Source organism: Heterocephalus glaber, unplaced genomic scaffold, assembly GCF_053883595.1.
Source record: "Heterocephalus glaber isolate CG9 unplaced genomic scaffold, H.glaber_assembly_v1.0 deba00001610, whole genome shotgun sequence".
NCBI lineage: Eukaryota > Metazoa > Chordata > Mammalia > Rodentia > Bathyergidae > Heterocephalus > Heterocephalus glaber.
The window spans coordinates 35,877,348-35,898,063 of record NW_028258381.1 but is presented as its reverse complement, the minus strand read 5'-3'; the positions used below and the strand labels follow the sequence as shown (position 1 = coordinate 35,898,063).

At 54.6% G+C, this 20,716-nt stretch overlaps 1 protein-coding gene across 4 annotated transcripts in view; it reads right to left on the bottom strand.

The window, feature by feature from the left end:
* The window catches only part of Radil (Rap associating with DIL domain), a 75,175-nt gene that overhangs the window by 5,150 nt on the left and 49,309 nt on the right, over window positions 1-20,716 (bottom strand). For 3 of the 4 annotated variants that reach the window (XM_021254675.2, XM_004840404.3, XM_087196454.1), the window contains 9 exons: window positions 10,853-11,013; window positions 8,078-8,190; window positions 7,359-7,596; window positions 6,639-6,811; window positions 3,230-3,380; window positions 2,195-2,388; window positions 1,586-1,937; window positions 568-707; window positions 58-197 (listed from right to left, as the gene is read on the bottom strand). In XM_021254675.2, coding sequence (XP_021110334.1) covers window positions 58-197; window positions 568-707; window positions 1,586-1,937; window positions 2,195-2,388; window positions 3,230-3,380; window positions 6,639-6,811; window positions 7,359-7,596; window positions 8,078-8,190; window positions 10,853-11,013 — 1,662 coding nt within the window. Of the gene's footprint in view, window positions 1-57; window positions 198-567; window positions 708-1,585; window positions 1,938-2,194; window positions 2,389-3,229; window positions 3,381-6,638; window positions 6,812-7,358; window positions 7,597-8,077; window positions 8,191-10,852; window positions 11,014-20,716 lie in introns of those variants that run through there. The other variant, XR_015445504.1, reaches the window with a different exon arrangement.

The following is a 20,716-nucleotide window of genomic DNA, read 5'->3' as shown; positions in this document are numbered from 1 at the left end:
GTGAGCCCCGCCCTCTGCCCTCTGAGGGTGCCCAGGAGGGTCGGGAGGCAGTGGTACCTCATGTAGCTGATACCCATCAGGCTGATGCTGTTCACCTCCAGGATTCGGTCTCCCAGTGATAGCCGCCCATCGGCCGCTGCAGGGCTTCCTGGAACCAGGGTCTGGATGTAGAGCCCAGGGGAGCCCAGAGGCGTGTGCTGGAGAGAAGCAGAGGACGCTGACACCTGCTGTCCCAGCAAGGACTTACAGCCCCTCCCTCAGCACCCGAAGTCCCCAAGCCCAGCATGGACTGTTTATTCAGTACAGGTGTCCAGTGTTGAGCAAGAACTGGGCCCAGCACTGCCCCCAGAGGCTAGGATAGATCTTGAAGCCTGGGCAAGCAAGCAAGGCAGCTGTAGGCCCGGAAGACGCTCCATAGCCGCAACCTTCTCCACATTCCTTCCCCGGCCAGGCCATGGCCACGGCCAGCTGGCCGCACAAGCTGTGACCAGACTGGACAGGAAGGGCAGTGGCAGCCTGAGGCTTTGGGGTGGGCAGGGGTGGGCAGGGGAGGCCCGGGCCGCTCACCATGCCGTCGATAAGGCCCATACCCAGCCCCAGGGGGCCTCGCTCCAGCTCCACAGAGAAGATGTAGCAGAAGTCCTCAGTGCTGGAGCTGCCACTTGAGGGGTCTAGAGGGGACTCGTCCACGGGGGCCACTGTGTCTCCTGGGTGGGAAAGGAGGGGTGCAGAGGCATGAGGGGTCCACAGGGCTGGAGACCAGCACCCACCCCAGGAAGTCAGGACACAGGAGGGCAGAGTGTGGGAGCAGCTGGTGTGTGGGTTGGGTCCACCTGTTGGCCACACACAATATGCCTGCAAGGGGGACCTCGTCCCGCCCCACAGCTGCGCCAGGACAGTGGCCTCCTATGCTCCTGTGTGTTTCAGCAGAGCCTCCCAGGCCTCTTTACTTCGGTCCCGTCTTCCTCCCCCCTCCACACCCTCCATGTGGCTCCAAGTTTGCCCTTCCTGAGGGCCCCAAGTTGACCAGACCCTGTCTGGAACCCAGCCATGCCCACCCTGAGGGCCACAGGCTTGGCCTTCCCTTTCTGACTCACTCATGCCCACTGGGTCCCTGGTCAGGGTAGAGCCAGGGCCTGGTCTGGAGCACACCTGTGCAGGCAGCTGCCCCAGCCAGGCTCTGCCAGAGGACCCCAGTGCTCAGGGACCCCTAAACTCAGCCTGAGCATAGAGGACCCTGTTCTAAGCTCCTCCCTGGGGCCCCGCTATGGATACACACAGAGGCATCTGCTTACAGACACTTAGGCCCACACATGCCTCCCTCCGTCTCCTCCCAGAAGCTTTCTGGCCCACAAGTGCACATCTCCTGGACCTGCGAGACCTGTCCCCTACCTGGTATGGAGGCCACTGTGAGTCCCTGGGTCACTGTGGGCACCCAGGGCCAAGGCCTCCCTTTCCTCCCCCTCTGAACTCCATTGTCCCCGCACTGGGGGAAGGTTCCAGATACCTAGGACCCCAAGATGGGAACACCCCAAGACAATGGGCAGGGTCTGAAGGGTTGGGCATGCGTGGGGATGCGCCTCACCTTCTAGAACTGCACCCAGGGAGTCCAGCCCATTCCTCTGCCCTTTGGGGAGTATCTTTCCACAGGGGCCTCTGGGCTCAGACCAGCTGGGGCCCCCAGGCTTGAGCCCCAGTGGGGTGCCTGGGGGCGTGAGCAGGCAGGAAGAATCTGTGTGCAGGAGGCCGGCCTGGGAGCCCCTGTGGCCCCCTCGGTTGGGATGCTGTCCCTCTGGGGGCTCTTGTGCCCTGGGAGCCCCAGCACCAGGAACGGAGTGTGCAGGAGTAGCTTTGAGAGGTCCTCCACTGGGGTCCCTGGCAGCCAGGGGGCAGCCCTGGCCCTCTGGGTGCCCCTCAGGGACGGTATGATACAGGCCCTGGGGGGAAGAAGTAGAGAGGCAGTGAGGAGGGTGGGCCAGGGGGATGGTGCCCCTTGGGAAGAGACAGGGCCCCAGGGCTACCAGGCAAAGGGTATTTGCTAGTCTGCACCATGCAAAATGCAGGAGGACCCAGGGGGCGTGCCCGGGTCTACAGCCTTGGGCTGCGCTCACTCATGCTGGCCTGTGCTTGGCTGCACCCTATGCCACATGACAGCTATGGGACCCGGCTCCCTACCCCAGCTTCTGGCCCCTACCTCAAGGCTGGCCAGCTGCATGGGCCCACCACGGCCAGGACTGGCTGGGCCACGCAGCCCCCACAGGAAGTTGCGGATGTAGAGCAGGTGCTGGTAGATGCTGTCATCTGGGCAATCGGCCTCCAGGTCCACCTGAAAGCCCTCGCTGGGCAGGACGATGGGCGGGGGCTTTTCATAGGACTCCAGGACATGCTCTGCGGTGGAGCGAGTAAGGGGGTGTCGCTGGCACCCCCCCCAGGCCCCACTTGGCATGTGGGGTCTGAACCAACAGGCTGAGCTCCAGGCCTGACCCACCCAGGCCACAGGAGATGGGATCCCACCTGGGCGACCACCCCAGCCCGGCTCTGAGCCCTTCTCCACCCAGTAGGTAGGGTGTCCAAGCTCCCCGGGATGAGGACCAGGCTTCGAAACCTGGAACTCTCAGCATATCCCATGCAGCCACTGTGAGCAGATCACCTGACTGAGCCAGGCGAGCTCCCGGGCACTGAGAGGCCAGGAGGTGAGCCTGTCCCTACCCAGGTGGCCAGGATCATAAGACTATGTGCACACAAGGTTCTGTCCACTAAAGCACCGCAGCACCTCTTAGGTGGCAGGGACCCCGGAGGTGACATGCCTGCTGAGCTCCCAGCTCAGAGCAGGATGTGTGTAGGCCTCAGGCACCAATGGATGAATAGAGAAGGGCTGGGGGCAGAAGCATCTCCCACCCCCTTCATGTGTTTTGTTTATGTACTGCACTGTGCACGGTGCCCATGGAGGAGGCGGGTGTGTAATCTGTAGATAAAGATGTGCATGTACATATCCGTGAGTAACTGCACAGCATGCAGCCCAAGGCTCCATGAGGACAAGGGGGACCTCAGACCCGAGCTGGGGCTGGGAGCTGGGCATGGACTTGTAGGGCAGGGCAGGCCCCAGGTGCGGGGGGGCCCACACTCCCCTCTGAGGGGCAGGTACCTCCACTGTGTGGCCGCCCTCAGCCTGGGGACAGTGGTCCCACCCGGTCCTCAGCCCCCTGGCTCCTGCCCCTGGCAGCCTCACCTGACTGGAAGGCATCGGGACAGTCCTGGGGTCCAGGCTCCCAGGCGCTCATGGGGCCCATGGCCGAGGCCAGCTGGTACTGGGTCAGCAGCCGGTGCAGCTGCGCAGGGCTCAGGGCAGGGAACGTGGCCCGCAGGGTGGCCCAGCTCATCTGGAGGTGAGGAGGAGCTGGGTCAGAGGCCTCGAAGTGCACAGCGTGCCCAGCACAGCCCCCTCCCAGGGAGGGTCAGGCACAGGGCAGGGATCCCCGGGGAACACACGGCCCTAGGGCTTGCATGAGGTCAGCCAGGGGACAGCACCAAGGTCACCAACCCAGGCATTCCCATCACCAGCCAGGAACTGGGAGGGTCAGGGGCTGAAATCGGATCCCCAACTCACACAACGTGAAAGAAATCAAGCGGGCTGGAGATGCACGGAAAAGGCAGACGGTCCGAAGTGGGACTGACCGGCTGTAGGAGCTCAGGGTAAGCACAACCTTTTTCCTTCTGTTTTGTCATACTGGGGGTTGAACCCAGGACCTGCACGCTGAGCTATGTCTGCAGTCTTTTTGCTGATGGGCAGTTGCTGCGGACCCCTTCTCTGGTCTCACGCTGGGCTCCTCCTTTCCTTCCCAGGGCCTATTCCTCTTGCTGTTTGTCCCTCACTGCAGGGGCAGGCCCTCCAGCCTCATGACAAGGCACAGGTCGGGCACTGCCACCCACGTGCTGGGGCATGGACGTCCTCCTATCCCAGTGGATGAGCTGGGCTGGGTGCTGGGGATTCTGGGGGCAGCTCCTTGGCATGCAGACTCCGGCTCAGGTGGCTCCTCTCTGGGTCAGGTCTCACTTCCACCCTGCTCTGCAGGGTATTCTGCAATGCTGTCTAGGTCAGGTCCCTCCCTGTCCCTGAGCTGCCTCCTCACTGCCCCAGCTGGTTGGGTCGTTATCTGGACGCTGCTGCTGGATGCAGCCTCCTGACTGCTCCTTCGGCTTGCTGTCCTTTCTTTCCCTCTTGCTTGCTTTTCCCACTGACGTGCGGAGGCCTGGGCAGTGGTCATCACATCTACACTGCAGGTATCTCATGCTGCTGACCCCAGGAGTCCATATTCCCGCTGAGGCCTCCAGCCCTCACCCTCATGCCGGGGGTGAGGGGCCTTTGGGGGGATTTTTTTTTTTTGGTACTGGGGATCAAACTTGGGTCCTTGTGCTTGCGCCTCAGGCGGCGGAACCACTGAGCTAAATCCCAGGCCCATGGGAGGATCTTTTTGATGCTGTGAGTTCCTGGCCTTTCTGCTCTGCTCTCTGGATTTCCTTGGCTTTATCTTCCAGCTGTGCCTTTGAGCTTTTCCCTTCTGCCTTCAGTTTTAATTCCCAACAATCTCCATTTTTTTGTATTTACAGACTCATTTATGACTTCTCTTTATTTTTATCAGGATAATTTTGTAATAGAGTTTCCTCTCCTTGAATAATCTGTCAGGGGTACTCAGCTATGGCCAGAAGCCATAGCATCCTCAAGCTAAAAACAGTATTTATTTTTGTTTTTTGGTCGCCCTCCCACTGAGCCACATCCCCAGCCCTCTTTTTGTGTCCAGACAGGGTCTCACTGAGTTGCTGAGTCGCCCAGCAGGCTGGGGTAGAACTTGAGATCCTCCAGCCTCAGCCTTCGGAGCAGCTGGGATTACAGGTATGCCCTACCATGACCAGCCACAGAAGAAAAGAGTCAATCTCTTTAATGCATAGGACACTCCGATTTTTATTTCCTCTTGTACTAGTTTTAATTAATACTCATTTCCTTATTTGTTCAATCAATCTAAATTGTCAAATTTATCAGCATAAACTTATTACAGTAATTACAATATCCTCTTCCTACTAATTTTCAATGTAGACTGAGTGGTCTCTCCTTTTTCATTAATACTAGCAGTTTGTGTTTTCTCTTACTTCTTTTTTTTTCCTTCGGTACCAGGGATCAAACTCAGGACCTTGTGCTTACCAGGCAGGTGCTGTGCCACTGAGCTAAATCCCTGACCCTTCTCCCGTTTCTTTATTAAAGGTTACAAAGCACCAACTCATGGTTTTATTGCTTTTCTCTATCACAGTGCCACTGTTTCTCTGACTGTTGCTTTTGTCCCTTCTGCTTTCTGTGGACTGCTTTCTTGCTTCCTGATCAGGCATCCTCGCTTGTTTTCCACTGAGCACTGCTTTACCTTTGGCCCACGGGGCTCGGGGTTCTGTGGCTTTGCAGTTTGACCACCCTGACACAGAGGGGTGAGCATGCCGGGCCCGGCCAGCAGCTGGCGGGGCTCAGTTCCAACAGGGAGCCTGGTGACCATGTTTGAGGGCTCCTGTGTGAAAATCCTAATCTCCTTAGCACTGTGACACTGTCCCGATGGGGTCACAAGGCTGCCTGCCAGCAGAGGCTGCAAGGACTTTGTGAGACAGGAAGCAAGGCCTGTGGCACGCTGCAGGCTCACAGTGGCCTTGTGCACACGGGCTCAGCAGTGGCCACTGTGCACACGGACAGGACATGCAGGCAAGACGTTGTGCCCCAGTCCTCAGTCAGCAGGCCTTACTCTCCCTGCTAAGCTGGCTGCACCACAGTCTGCTTGGGCATGGTGCCGCACTGCACAACTCAGTACAGCTCAGAGAGTGAGTATCATCGTGAGCTGCTCTGTGGGTGCCACTGGCAGCCTGGAGCTTGTCCAGTGTTTTCCAGGCAGTAAAAGAAGCCCTCAGTTGGATTTCCATCATTATATGTGATGACATTTTCAGGGGATGGTGGCTGGCGGGCGGTGGGGGAGGACAAGGTATGCGTGATTTCCTGTCGCTGGAACAGATGCCCACACACCTGTGGTTAGAGCCTCAAGTGTGTGACCCCACAGGGCTACGGCTCCCAAGGCAGCAGGCTCTGTGGTGGAAATCAAGGTGTCCACAGCATGGCATGTCCTTGGGCTCTGTGGGAGGATCCACCTCCTGCCCTTCTGGGTCCCTTCCTGTGGCTGAAATCACATTTCTGTGCTGGCTGCCAGCTGGGCTCCTGGACTCCCAGCCCTGCCATCTTCAGAGCTGGCCACCAGGCAAGTCCCTCTTCTCCTGCCCTCCATCCCTGGCTCACTCTGTGGACCTGCTTTATTAGCCTGGGCCCGTCTGCATGACCCAGGGCCACTTCCTCATCTCAAGATTCCTAATCTTATCACATCTGCAGAGTCCCCTTTGCCATGTGCAGTGACAGTCACAAGGCCCATGGACTGGACACAGACACTTCTGGGGCCATTACCCTGCCAACTGCAAGTAGGGACAGTTCTGCAAACTTTCAAGGAAACTGAGTTTTCTGGGCCCAGAAAGCAAGGTTCCCTGCCACCCTTGACACAGTCTGTAAGCCCAAGGCACTACCATATGGCCCCAGAGCTCCCATGCTACTGTGACTCCCCCACCTGGACAAGCTGGGCACTGGGGGTGGCCAGCAGGTGCAGGGTGCAGGACAGCTTCCGGAAGAAGTGCTCCCCGGACACCCCCAGGCCGGCGCTCCTCGCCCACTCCAGGAGCTGCTGCAGGCGGGCACAGGCCTGGACACCTCTGGGCCAGTGGAAGCAACTCAGGGAGGGGCCTGAGGAAGGGATGGGAGAGGGAGGATGATGCAGGCCCCTGCGCGGGAACCCACACCAGGCTCCTCAGAGCCTGCTCTCCCCTCCCAGGCCACCGAGGACGGCAGAGCTGCAGCACACCTGAGAGAGACGCTGCCCCAGCTTCCCAGGCCCTGTCCGGGTGGGGGGCTGGAGGCAGGGCACCGGGCAGGACAGGCTGTGACAGCTCGGGCTCCAGAGTGCAGGCCTCAGCACACACACCTCACCCCAGTGCCACTTCACATGTGCTATGGACACTTCTCTGTCCCCAGCAGTGGCCCTGGCTGGAGGTAACTGTGCTCCAAGGCCAGCATGGGCAGAGGACATCAGCTTAGCAAGGCAAGGTCTGAGGGTAGAGCCTTGGCAGCAGCACAGACTTAGTCCCCTCTGGGCACACCTCCTTCCCTGGCCTCAGCCTGCCACCTGCCCACAGCACCACAGCCAGCCCCAGCCCCAGCCCCAGCCCGGCCAGGGCAAAGCAGAGCGTCCCTCAGGAGCCACACAGCCCTGGCCTCATGCAGCCGCACTCACCCCTGTCCAGCAGCTGGTTGAGCAGCAGTGTGCCTGAGAAAAAGAAGAGGTAGGCGAGCATTTGGGAGGCCACCTCAGGGTGCACCTGAAGCTGTCGCAGGAGATCCAGGGCGGCCTGGTACACAGCCACGACTCGGTGCAGCTCCTCAGGCAGCGCGGGCCCTCCGCGCCAGCTCTCCTGGTGCTCTGGCTGGAATGGGGGGCACTCCAGGAGGGCAGGGAGGCAGACGTACAGGCACTGTAGGGCGAAGAGACCCCCAACAACACTTTAGGGGCATTGGGAACAGGCTGAAGACCCCACCTAACAAGCCCCGGCCCTGCCTTGGCAGGACAGCCTGTGGAACAGGCCCTGAGGGAGCCCAGTCAGGCACAGTGGGCTCAGCTCCACTGGCCTCGCCCATCACATGGCTCGTGTTCCTGTTAGAGGCAATGCATAAAGGTGGGGCTGGTGGGATGGGTCCCAACAAGGGGGCTGGAAACACCCTGTGGAGACTGGGAAAGGGGTGCCCCATGTTCCCAAAGCACCGCAGGTGGCTCAGGACAAAGGACCAGCACAAGCTGGTGTGGAGGTGGCAGCAGTACAGCATCCCATGTGCCCCACACAAGACTTCTCAAGAGAAGAGAAGGGCCAGATGGTGCCCGGGTTGCCAGGTGAGAAGGGTAACCTGGGGGAGGGGGGTGTGAGGGAGCACATCCAGGTCCCTGGAAGAGCGTCGCACCTTGGAGAGGTAGTACACGCACTGCTGGAAGGCATAGAGCACCACCTCCTCCAGCACCGCCATGGCCTCTTCACTGGCCGTCAGTGTGCAAGAGAACACCGACTCCTTGGAGCCTGCAGGGGGATGGCCACTGGGTGTCACTGGGCTCCGTGCTCACGGACTCCCTCCTGGAGTGCCCCCGTTCCAGATGGAGCACAGCAAAGAGCAGGGACCCGACCCAGCCTCTGCCCAGCCCTCTCCTCAGTGCTCCACCCATGCGCCCACATGGGCTTGAGTGTGTGAAAAGCCAGCCTCAGAACTCACCATGCTCAACCTGAACCTGCCACCACCCTGCCCAGGGATAGCACGGAGGAAACCCTCATAGCCTACACGCCCACCCTAGCCCCCAGGGACTGCTGCCCCAACATCTTCATCGTCTTGTGGAAGCCAGATGTGTGGGGGCCCTCACCTGTACTGGCTCATCTGAGGCAGGCGCCTGACTGCAGCTGCCCCTGAGCTGCAGGTTATCTGAGCATCCAGAGCCACGTGTTCCCAGGGACAGAACAGAGCTGGCAGGAAGCGGGCAGTGAGGCCACAGGTGGCAGGGTGAAGCCCTGGAGCAGGCTCCCCTACACACCACACAGGGCCAGATGTCCCGGGGGACCACTTAAGCTGCTTTTCCTGTGGGAACCTCTGCAAGGATCCAGAGCCCCAGGACTGGGTGCCCCACCCACTGCACATCCAGGTGCTGAGCTGTAGGCAGAGTGTGTGGGATCCTGAGTGGATGCCATGTGGCCATGTCCCTGACAGCACAGTGGGGGCCCTGGGTAAGAGCTTGGACATAGAATCAGGTTGATAAAAGTGATTGTCCCAGCTCTCAGGACATGATATGCCTGATGACAGGATCTGTCCCACAGCCATTTCCTGCACAAGTTCAGCACCCTGACCTGTGGCCCCTGATGCTGCCTGGTGGTCAGGTTGGTGTGACCTCTCCTGAGTCAGATCCTGGGCTGAGTCTCCCAGGTCCAGCTTGAGCACAGCCCTGGGCTCAGTGTCCCAGCTCCCAGGCCCGACAGACCAGAAATAGCTTCCTCCCTGAAATGGAGGCGATGGTACCACAACCCATGCAGCTGGGAGAGGGTCCCTGGACCAGACTGCAACTCTGAGCACTGGCCTAGAGAGCCACACAGTGGGACCTCTGGAGTCACGCAGGTGGGTGAGCTAGCTCCTGAGCCAACTGTCCCCAGGAGCCAGAACAAAAGGACCCTCCCTGTCCAGAGCCCCCAGCCCTACCACACAGCACAAGGAGGGCAGCACCCCCTCCCCGAGAAGTTGGGAGGAGACACAGGCCTTAGAGGAAGAGAAAGAAGCAGGAATCAAATGGGACAGGGAGCAATGGCAGTCGGACACCAGAACTGAGTGAGGCATGGGGCAGGTGAGGTCATGCTCTGGAGACCTAAGCCAGGTAGAGGACACTCCTCTCTAGCAGTCAAACTGGCTGCTCTTCATGTACACCCAAGGGTACAAGGGACAGGCCATGGCCTGGAATGCCCCAGGGGCACAGAAGGGCCCATGCTGGTGGCCTAGCTTCCCTCCACACACCCACAGTGGCTGCTGTCCCGAGGCCCTGGAGCCCACGGAGAGGCCCACCTTCCCCACTGTGAGCTAGAGGGCAGGGAAATGGTCCATGGTCCCTTCTGGTCTCAGCAGCCAGCTCAGCTCCAGGCCCCTGAAGCAGATAGGAGCCTGTCCTGAAGGTGGTACCACAGATGCCCCAATCCCACCCAACGCCATCAAGAGCCCTGCTCTCAGGACAGCTGCCCATGAGGTGCCAGAGACCCCATAGGGTCCAGAACCACAAAGTGCGGCCTGCCAGGCCCAGGCTGGCTTTGGATCCTGGGGTCTCTTTCTGCTGGAGCCCAAGCTGCTTCCCAGGGGACAGCAATATCTGGTGGACACAGCCAGGGAGACAGGCCTCGGCTGACCCCACCATGGCCGGGGCCCTCAGAAACAGGGCTACCAAGCCACCCCCGCTCGGCCCCCCAAGGCACCCCAGCCAGGCCCGAGCAGCCTAGAGCTCCACAGATGTGAAGGCAGTGAGCACCTCTGTTTCAGCCACAGCCGGACACAGCTGTGTGGGACACCACCAGGGCCACCCACCAAGGCTCTGTCCTGGGACCCAGGTTCCTGTCAGCACACTGGTCCTACTGCAGGTGCTGTGCGTGCCAGCTCTATCAGAGCCTCCCAGATCAGCTCCAGCCCCACATGGCCATCAGCAGACATACGTCAGGTAAAGTCTACTTGTACCCACGGCCTGGCTCCACCCACCCCACAGAGCCCCCAGACTCCCCACCAGAAACCACCTCTCAGCTGGTGTTCACAGAACACTTCTACTCTACTTCCTAGACCCTAAAGTGCACATTTCCCATGTTAACCTCTAAACATGACTCAGTCTACAACTGTGCAACCTTTTTGTGCCTCTCTGAGCTGGCATTTGGTTTATGATGTACCCGTCTTTCCCCGGCCTAAGGTCCTCTGTGTCCTCAGCCTGCTGTAAGGAGAACTGAGCCAGCTGCAGGCAAGGTGCCTCTGTGGCACAGAGCACCCATGTGCTGCACACAGAGGCACCAGGTCAGCCCAGACTGCCAGCTCTGGTCTCAGAGGCTGCCCCTAAATCACTGCTTGCATTGAGCCTGGCACCAAGGAAGCCCCGACAGGAATCCAACCCTCCTGTCACAGCCGGCCAACTGTGCCTGAGGACGGCACCCTACTAGAGTGTGCCAACACAGGCCCTACCTGTGACATCCAGCTCCTCTTCCATGCTCTGCATGTAGAGCGGGCATTTCTGCTGGATGAAATACAGGAGCTCAATGGAGTTAGACATCCAGAAAAGGATGTGCTGCAGGTCTGGAACTAGGTCGGCCATGGTGAAGCTGGCCCAGGAGATGGGTTCCTGGCTACCGAGACAGAAAGACTCAGTTATGCTTGGTCCACGAGCCGGGGGGCTCAGTCTGCAGCTCTGTCCTGGAAGAAAGTTAGTTCCCATGGAACAGGAACAAAAACAACTACTGTTATCACCCACCACATTAGGCTGGAAGTTAGGAATTATGTACACACCCACTTGGTACGTGCCCACAAGACATCAGAGGCTCTGACAAGCCTAGCAAGAAGGAGAGCCAGACGCCAAGGAATGGATTCTGGTAAATGAACTGCTTCCATAGCTTCTCTTTGGAAATTAGATAATAAAGCGGCTGCAGATGCAAGAAGAGAGCATGTGTGCACATGCATGTGAGTGCATGCATAAGGAAGGGAGTGAGGTCTATAGCTTTTAGGACAAAAAACATGAGTTCAAATGTGTTATTTAAGAGCCAAAAACAGGACCGTCTGTGAGTTACTTAGGTGAACAGGTGATTACCAAGGAAACACACAGTAACAGAATTATTTGAGAGGTGCACAAATATTACTGAAATCTTCCTTTATCAAAACAGGAATCAGGAGAGGGCTGTGAAGCTGATGAACCAAGAGGCAGCAGCCAAGGCTCACTGTGTGAAGTTCCAGAGGTGATCATCAGAAAGCCCAGCACGGGCACTGTTAGCCAAAGAAACTTCTGAGATCTGCAGGAGTGGGGCGTGGCATTCCCACCAAAAGCCCTCTTGCAGCTTGGTTCTTTATCCACAGGGGGCACTGTTATGCCACTTAATAAAACCAGCAGCTACCACTCTGGATGCTCCCAGATGCCAAGCACCTAGTGCAAAGCCCTAAGCAGCTCAGACCCTCCTGGCCAGTCCGGGCTGGGGATCCTTCCCTCCCAGGCCTGCCGGCTCCCTCAAAGGACTCCATCTGCAGGGGACAGTGACACACTGGGGCCCCTACCTGCCTCGACCGGCAGCCCCACACCCACCACCCGTACCATCTTTCCTGAGTCCGTCAGTGCCAGCCCCAGGGTATGGGTGTCAGTCACCCTCTGAGTGACTAGGACCCTCGGATGATTGTCCCATATGGGCCCCGGGGAACGTCTGAGAGATGGAGGTGGTAATTCCTCACTTTAAAATACCAACGCACACCTCTAACATCTTTCCTCATCTCACCAACGCCCCTGGACAGGCTTTGAGGGCTGCCTGGGGGTCCCAGCAGCACAGGTGCCACATTTGTCCCTAAGTGTCCATAATCACATCTGCTGGACACTACTGAGCATCCCAAACAGTTGTGTACCCCAGATCTGACGTGGACTGGCCTCGGGCAAGGAGGGCACCCTGCTGCCTGTCACCTAGCTGGCCCAGGGTCCGTGTGCTTCTGTTCCTCTCTAGAGAATTCTAAGGGGCTGTCCAGCTGCCTGTGTCCACAAGGAGGTCACGGGGGAAGGCCACGGACCAGAGGGATGACGTGGACACTCAGGCCGGGGTCCAGGGGTAGCATGTTGCTGGGACTGTGTGCAGCTGGTTTGCAAGTGATCAGAGAAGGGCCAGGGTTTTCACTTTCTCCCTCTGCCCCAGATTCTCCCAGGGCCTAAGATGTCACCTGTCCCCTCGGATGTAATGTCACTTTTGTCCAAAAACAATGCTGACCTTCTCTGTTCTGCTCCCAGCTTAAGACCGTCTATTCTGCAGCTTTCCTGTAGCTCCACAGGCTTCTGAGCCAGAGGGTGCCTTGCTCTTTCCAAAGTCCTTCCCAATGCGGTGTGGATTACACACACGCACCAAGCAGGTACGCAGCAGGCAGAGTTGTGCGTGGTCGGGCAAAGATTAATCTGGCTCTTCAGAATTGATTCCACTTTGCTTCCAACATCTGTCGCCCTTCTCAATTTCACCCTGAACTCAAAGGCGTACAGAAGCTTCAACTGGAAAAGAAACCACCAGGCACTGCCACATGGAGCTCAGTGTCAAACCAAGCAGGGTTGGCATCCAGCACACGACACCTGCCAGCCGGCCACGCCCCAGGGGCCCCTGGTTAGATGCCAGGAAACCCAGCCTCTCCCACCCAGGCCCATCTGGGGCAAGGGACAAAAGCAGGCCTGGAGGGGAGGAGTCCACGACAGCCTAGAGCTGGCCAGCCGGAAATGGGTGAGGGAGAGGGGAAGGAAAGAAGGCAGGGAGGGGCACGGGAGGGAAGGAGAGAGAGAGGAGAGAGGGGCTGCAAGGTGTCAGCAGGGCCTGGCGACTGGGGGCGGCAGGGGAGGGTTTCCTATGACCGTGCCCTTGCATGCCTCGTGTCTTCACAGCAAGCACACAGTCCTGCCATGTTCCTGCCAGAGGACCTCATGGGAACAGGAAAGTATGGAGGTGCCAACCTGCAAGGCGAGGAGGGCTGGATGGTGGCAGGAGTGGATGGGTGAGGAGCACGGGAGATGCCAGGGCAAAGGCCAGAGAGGGAATCGCAGCCTGGCCAAGCAGCCCGGGACAGCCAACACTGACCCAGAGAGAAGCGGGGGCAAAGGCACAGGGGCAGAGTAGACAGGGATCTCCTAGGGAAATGGACAGAGGGCGAAGAGGGGACACCCAGAGGCCAGCCAGAGCTTGGGAAGGAGAGCCGCCGGGCAAGGACGGGGACATGAGGCAGGCAAGAGCACCTCAGGGACACCAGTCAGAGGAGGGCAGTGTCCCCACACCCAGTGGCATCAGGATGTGGCCAAGAGGAACAGATATTTCCTGGGTGGTCCCTCAGACCTAGGTGGCAGGGTTAAGGGGGAGTGCTGCGGAGTGTGGGCACACAGCACACAGAGAACAGAGGCAGCGATGCGACACAAGGCCCAGAGTGGAGGGAGCCAGTGAGGAGTAAGGGGGAGGCAGCCACACAAGACAGTGGGTGCTGCTTCTTCCTTCCTGAAGGAGAACAGGCAGCTGTCTCTGAGGGCAAAGGGAAGACACGCGTAAGAGGCAGACTCTGGATGCTGCAGGGCCACCTGCTGGGCAGACTGGATGGAGGCACCAGGGCAGGTTCGAGCCATGCCACGCTGAGCCTGCCACCCTGTAATGTGGAGTGGTCTCACTGGGACGCCAGGTCTGAGGCCTCTGTGAGCTGCTGGTCTGCAGGACTCCTGTCCTGTGTGCTCACCCATAAGCAGGGTGCTGACTGGTTGTGGGTGCCTTGCAGTACCCAGCATGCCCACTGTGTAATCTTCCTGAATTCCAGAATACTCTGAAGCCCAACACATCTAGCCCAAAGACTTGGGGTGAAAGATTATAAGCCTGTGTGTATGCACACCGGAATTATTTCTTACACAAATGGAGCATGACAGTGCATGCCTATAATCCCAGCCTTGTAGGAGTCTGAGGCACGAGGGTTCCAAGTTCTGGGTCAGCATGGGCAATTTAGCAACTTAGCCAGACTCTTTCAAAATTAATAAAATTTTTTAAAGCTGGGTTGTAGCTCAGTGTGGAGGCCCTGGGTTCAATCCCCCATACTGCCAAAAACATGTAAATATTTGCCTCTTGGTGGGAATATTGAACATAAATTGCTAAGTGCCACTGGGGACTGGGAGAGCAGCCTTGGTGCCCAGCAGAGGTAGGAGGGCAGCACCTGGAGTGACAGGAAGGCAGCTCATAGGGGACCACTGGCCCTCAAACTTCAAGCCTGACTCAGAATCCGCAGGGTGGAAACACCCCTAGACCAAGCACTGCCAACGACCTTTGCCCTCTGGCTAAGACTCTGTGCTCCGGGAAGGGGGCAGGGGTATCTGCACAGGCAACAACACGAAGTATGGCCTCGGATGAGTTCGGGCCACTTGAAGCTAGGTTCCTGAACCCCGGGGCCTTCACTGGTGGGTCCTTTGAGGCCAGAGAGCCACCTGCTGCCCACTGGATGGGTGGAACAGAGACAGTCAAAGCCACCTGCAGTCACAGAGTGAGGCCACACAGCCAGGGAGGGCGAGGACCAGCCCCAGAAGCCAGGGCCGGGCCCAGAGCCAGGACCAGCACTCAGGACAGCAAGGACTCCCACCCCCAGCACAGGGCTGGGCACTGCAGAATGCCACCTATGTGGCAACCAGCCTGTCAGGGGTGCAGACAGGTGACACAGGACTGTCGCCTCCAACACTGAAGCCATAGAGAGGCAGAAGACATGAAATCACTAATCAATCATAGTTCAAGGGACTGAAAAGATAAAGGATGTAAAACATGATTGAACAGATGGATTTAATTTAAAAGAAGAACGTGGGCCAGGGATTTAGCTCAGTGGAACCCTGTCTGCCTCGAAAGTGCAAGGTCCTGAGTTCAATCCCCGGTACCAAAAAAAAAGAAAAAAGAACTGGTTAAATTAAAAGAAACCAAAGAAAACCCTAGACTTTTTGTGTTTTTTTGTGACAAGGTCTTGCTATATAGTTCAGGCTGGTATTGAACTCACTATGTACCCCAGACTGGCCTGGAACTCACAGTGATCCTCCTGCCTCAGTCTCCCAAGTGCTGGGATCAGAGGCGTGTGCAACCATGCACAGCTAAACCCTAGACTTTTTTTTTTTTTCAGTTCTTTTATTGGTCCATTTTAGGTATACAATACAGTTACATTTATCATTGGGTGCTTCTACCTGCACATGATGCATCTTGGTTCTTATTTTTTTCCCCATTACCTGTGCGCCCTTCACCCCCTCCACCCTTCCCTATTTACATAGATTTTGTTTCCATTTTTTTTTCTTTTCTCATAGTTTTTCCTTTCCCTCTTTTCCTTTCCCCTTCCTCTCCCTTCACTCCTTCATCTTTGGACCTTTTTTCCTATTTCAATTTATCATTTATTTGTTTTAATCATTTTAACCCTTGTTTACACTTTCAGTTTCTCACACTAGTGAAACTATTCGGTATTTACACATGTGTGTCCTATTTATTTCACTTAAGAGGATGGCCTCGATATGCATCCATTTAGCTATAAATGACTCTAGTTTCTCGTCCTTTACGGCTGAGTAGTACTCCATTTTATAAAAAAAACCACTTCTTCTTTATCCAGTCTCCAGTTGATGGGCACTTGGGCTGTTTCCAAGCTTTAGCTATTACAAACTATGCCACTATAAACATAGGTGCACATATATCACTGTGGTATGATTCTTTTAATTCTTTTGGGAAGCTACCCAGCAGGGGGATGGCTGGGTCAAATGGGACCTCTAGTCCTCGTTCTTTGAGGTATCTCCATACTGATTTCCACACTGGTTGCATCAGTCTGCACTCCCACCAACAATGGAGAAGGGTTCCTTTCTCCCCACACCCCCGACAGCATTTGTTATTGGTTGATTTCTTGATAGCAGCCATTCTTTCTGGGGTGAGGTGGAATCTGTGTTGTTTTCATCTGCATCTCTCGAATGAAGAGTGATGTTGAACATTTTTTCATATATTTGTTTGCTGCTTTTACTTCCTTGTCTGAGAAATGTCTGTTCATTTCAGATGCCCATTTTTGAATTGGGTCTTTGAATTTGGGGGGGTCTGATTTTTTCAATTCTTTATATATTCTAGATAGTAGTCCTTTGTCTGAGGTACAGCTGCTAAAAATTTTTTTCCCATATTGTAGGTTGTCTCTTAGCTCTGTTAGTGGTTTCTTTTGCAGTGCAGAAGCTTTTTAATAAGATGAGATCCCCGTTGTTGATTCTTTCTGCTAGTTCTCGTGCTGCTGAGGTTTTGTTCATAAAGTCTTTTCCTATGCCAATGTCTTCAAGAGTCCTACCTAACTTATCTTCCAGCAAGTTTGGTGTTTCTGTCTTAATATTTAGATTTTTAATCTGCTTTGATCTTAGTTTAGTGCATGGTGATAGGTATGGGTCTAGTTTTAATCTTTGGCAGGTTGAAATCCAGTTTTTCCAGCACCATTTATTAAAGAGGCTATCTCTCCTCCAATGATGGTGGTTGGCTCCTTTGTCAAAGATGAGATGGCTGAGCATGTCTGGAGTTGTTTCTGCATCTTCTAATCTGTTCCACTGATCCTCAGGTCTGTTCCTTTGCCAGTACCATGCTGATTTTATCACAGTATATTTGTAGTATAGTTTCAAGTTGGGGATTGTGATACCCTCAGCCATGTCTCTGTTGCTTAGAATTGCTTTAGCTATTCTAGGTCTCTTATGGTTCCAAATGAATTTTTGGATTGTTTTCTCTAGTTTTGTGAAGTATATTGTTGGAATTTCAATTGGCATTGCATTGAATCTATATTGTAGTTTTGGAAGTATGGCCATTTTCACTATATTGGTTCTTCCTACCCAGGAGAAAGGGATGTCTTTCCATTTTCTTGTATCCTCTTCGATCTCTTTTTTCAGAGTGCTGCAGTTTTCAGTGTGGAGGTCTTTTGCTTCCTTTGTTAGATTGATTCCTAGATATTTCTTTTTTGGGGGGATGCTATTGTAAAAGGAATTGTTTCCCTAATTTCTCTCTCAGTGAGTCTGCTATTTGTGTATAAGAAGGCTATTGTTTTTTGAGTGTTGACCTTGTATCCAGCTACTCTACTGAATCTGTCAGTTAAGTCTAGAAGTCTTTTGACCGAGTTTTTTGGGTCTTCTATGTAAAGTATCATATCATCAGCAAATAATGACAGTTTAACTTCTTCTTTTCCTATCTATTCCTTTTATTTCTTTTTCTTTTCTAATCACTGTGGCTAATGTTTCCAGAACTATATTGAACAGGAGCGGTGATAGTGGGCATCCTTATCTTGTTCCTGATTTTAGCATGAAAGTTTTCAGTTTTTGACCATTTAGTATGATGTTGGCTGTTGGTTTTTCATAGATAGCCTTAATCAGGTTAAGGTAAAGACCTTCTATTCCAATTTTCTGTAGGGTTTTTATCATGAATGGGTGCTGGATTTTGTCGAATGCTTTTTCTGCGTCTATTGAGATGATCATATGGTTTTTGACCTTGACTCTGTTATTATAGTGCATTACATTTATTGATTTACAAATGTTGAACCATCCTTGCATCCCTGGGATAAATCCGACTTGGTCAGTAAACTCTAGACTTTTAAAAAGCAAAATCACTAAAATTTAAACCAGCAGATTACACACAGACAGCCAAGTGGAGAATTAATGAGCTGAACAGCCAGGACAGATCTCTGAGAACGCAGCAGACACATAAAATAAGCAAGAGCATCAAGGAGGTAGGGAGCATCTCCCAGGAAGGCAGAGAGCAGAGTCTGGCGGAGCCACCAAGCAAGAGGCCACGAAGACAGCGTGGCTCCCCCATACCCCAGGAAGCCACCCAGAAATGCTGTGGGGGAAATGCAGAACATGAACGATGACCAGGAGCTCCCAAAAGAGAGATAAAGACACCAGTCTCACAACAGACAGATTCGAGACTTCTCAGCAAGGTAAAATGCTAAGAATAATGGAATTGTATCTTCAAGGGCTGAAGGACAGAGCATTTCCCAGCACTGTGGCCAAGCGGGGGCCACCAAGAGCTGCACAAGAGTCCCCAGATGACTCAGTCATACAAGGAAGACAACCCATAAAGGGGACTAAGACGTAATGATAAAGAAAACAACACTGGGCAGCAAAAGCACTGGCGTAAGTGAGAAGAAGCAGATTACAAATCCAAACAAAAGCAAAAGATGGCACGGGAAATAATGCAAAGTTCAAGCAGTCATCAGGCAATAAAGCAACAGCTGAGCACTCTGCTCTAGTGCTCAGCAAGAAGGGAGCTCAGTGTTTTAAGAATAATCCCCCAATCCACAGGGGGATTCTCTAAAATCCATTTCGATAGGCAAAAAAGGATGACACAGGTGATAGGCATGGTAAACAGAAGCACAGCACAGACAGTGAAAATATCGCCACAGGGCCAGGGATTTAGCTCAGTGGTTCCGGCGCCTGCCTCGAAAGCACAAGGTCCGGCGTTCGATCCCCGCTACCAAAAAAGCAAACAGTTAGGACCAGGGATTTGTGCTTGCAGGGCAGGTGGCGGAACCACTGAGTTAAATCCCTGGCCCTGGTAATGGATAATTTTGCAGGAAAACAAAAGTTACCAAAGTTAGCAATGAAGAAACAAAAAACTAAGTAAAGCCATAATTCTTAAAGAATTGCCTGTGGTCCTCACAGCCTGCTCATGAGCCCTGAGGTGCCAGGTCCTGGCCCCAGGAGAGCTATGCAGGGGACTGAAGCACATGTCCTGTGAGCCTGTCACCAAACCAGACCAGGGAGATGCAGAAACATGCCAGGGTGATCACAATATACAGTGCGTTAAACAAAACACATCCACTACACATTGCCATAAGCCCCCCCACCAATACGCCATTTCAAACATATTTATCCCATTGTTCTTTCTGAAGTCGTTCTAGAAATCCTCTTTCCTGAGTGTCTTTACATGGTGTGGTCAAAAATGCAATGCATGCTTCTGCCAAGTGCCATCCAAAGGAAAGGCAGGCTCATAAAAAAACATGATGGCATGTCCTCACCCCCCTTACTCACAGGACCTGGCACTGTGTGACTTGTGGCTCTTTCCCAAAGTCAAAATGACCTTGAAAGGGAAACATTTTGAACTGATTCAGGAGATGGAGGTAGCCAGGACAGCACAACTGAAGACTTCCAGAAGTGCTGTCGAAAACGGCCAGAGCGATGGGACAAGCGTGTTCAGAATGAGAGGGAGGATTCTGAAGGGAATTACTGTAATGGCAATGTGTCTTTATTGTAATACATCAAAGAGTCTTTAAAACATTCACCATGCTTTTGGTCATACCTCACAGACTTGTGGACTAATTTCACCTTTGATTTCAGGTGGTACACTCCCAGTGAAAACGCCAGCGGCACACATCACCACAGCAAAGGGAAACACAAGTCATTCAAAGCTGTGAGGAGGTGTCAACTTGTGCCTACTGGGAAGGCTGTTCTCAAAACCATGGGGGAGCCCTGGGCTCAGATTTGGGACCGCAGAAGAGCAAAGCCACGTGGGAAGCTGTGTGGAAGTGTCTCAACAACTACACCTACAGCCAGTGGGCATGGTGGCACAGCCAGTAATCCCAGCACTCCGGGAGGCAGGGGGACTGCAAATTCAAGCCCAGCCTGGGCACCTCAGGGAATTAATGAGACCCTGTCTCAAACTAAAAAATAAGAAAAGGCTGGGGATATGGGTGAGTGTGAGTCCCCAGCATGGGAGGAGGAGGACACACAACTGCTGTAGGGTGTGGCAGTCCCACTCCTGGACACATCTGAGGGGATGACATCAGAATGAGGACTGACAACTGCACCGCCAAGTTCACTGCAGCCCCACTCACAACCACCCAGACATGAAACCAACCCTGGTGCCCATCAGTGAATGGACAGGTAAAGAAAACGTGGCACACATGGACAACCAACAGTAGTGAGCTACACAGTGAAGACCTGCCCTCGGCAACACCACAGTGAGCCTGGAGGGGCCGTGTCAGATAAACACGTAAGCCAGGTGCAGAAAGACAAGTGCCACACAGCTTCACCGTGATGTGGAAGCTAAGAAGTCGGGGTAGACTGGTAGGAACCAGGGCCAGAGCAGGGAATAAGGTCTACTGAGGGAGCCACTGCCCTCTGGTGATAGCAATACTAACATCATATCCTCAGAAACTGCAGAAAGGGCGGGTGTTGTGTTATCCCTACAAGTTGCAATTCACATTAAATGTGGTGCACAAGAGACACGTGGAATTTCATCTGCTGATCAGATGATCACAGCTTTCCATACAGAGAAGTCAACAGTCACCAAGAGCCTCATCCAGGAACACAGGACTCCCAGGGACAGTCCTGGG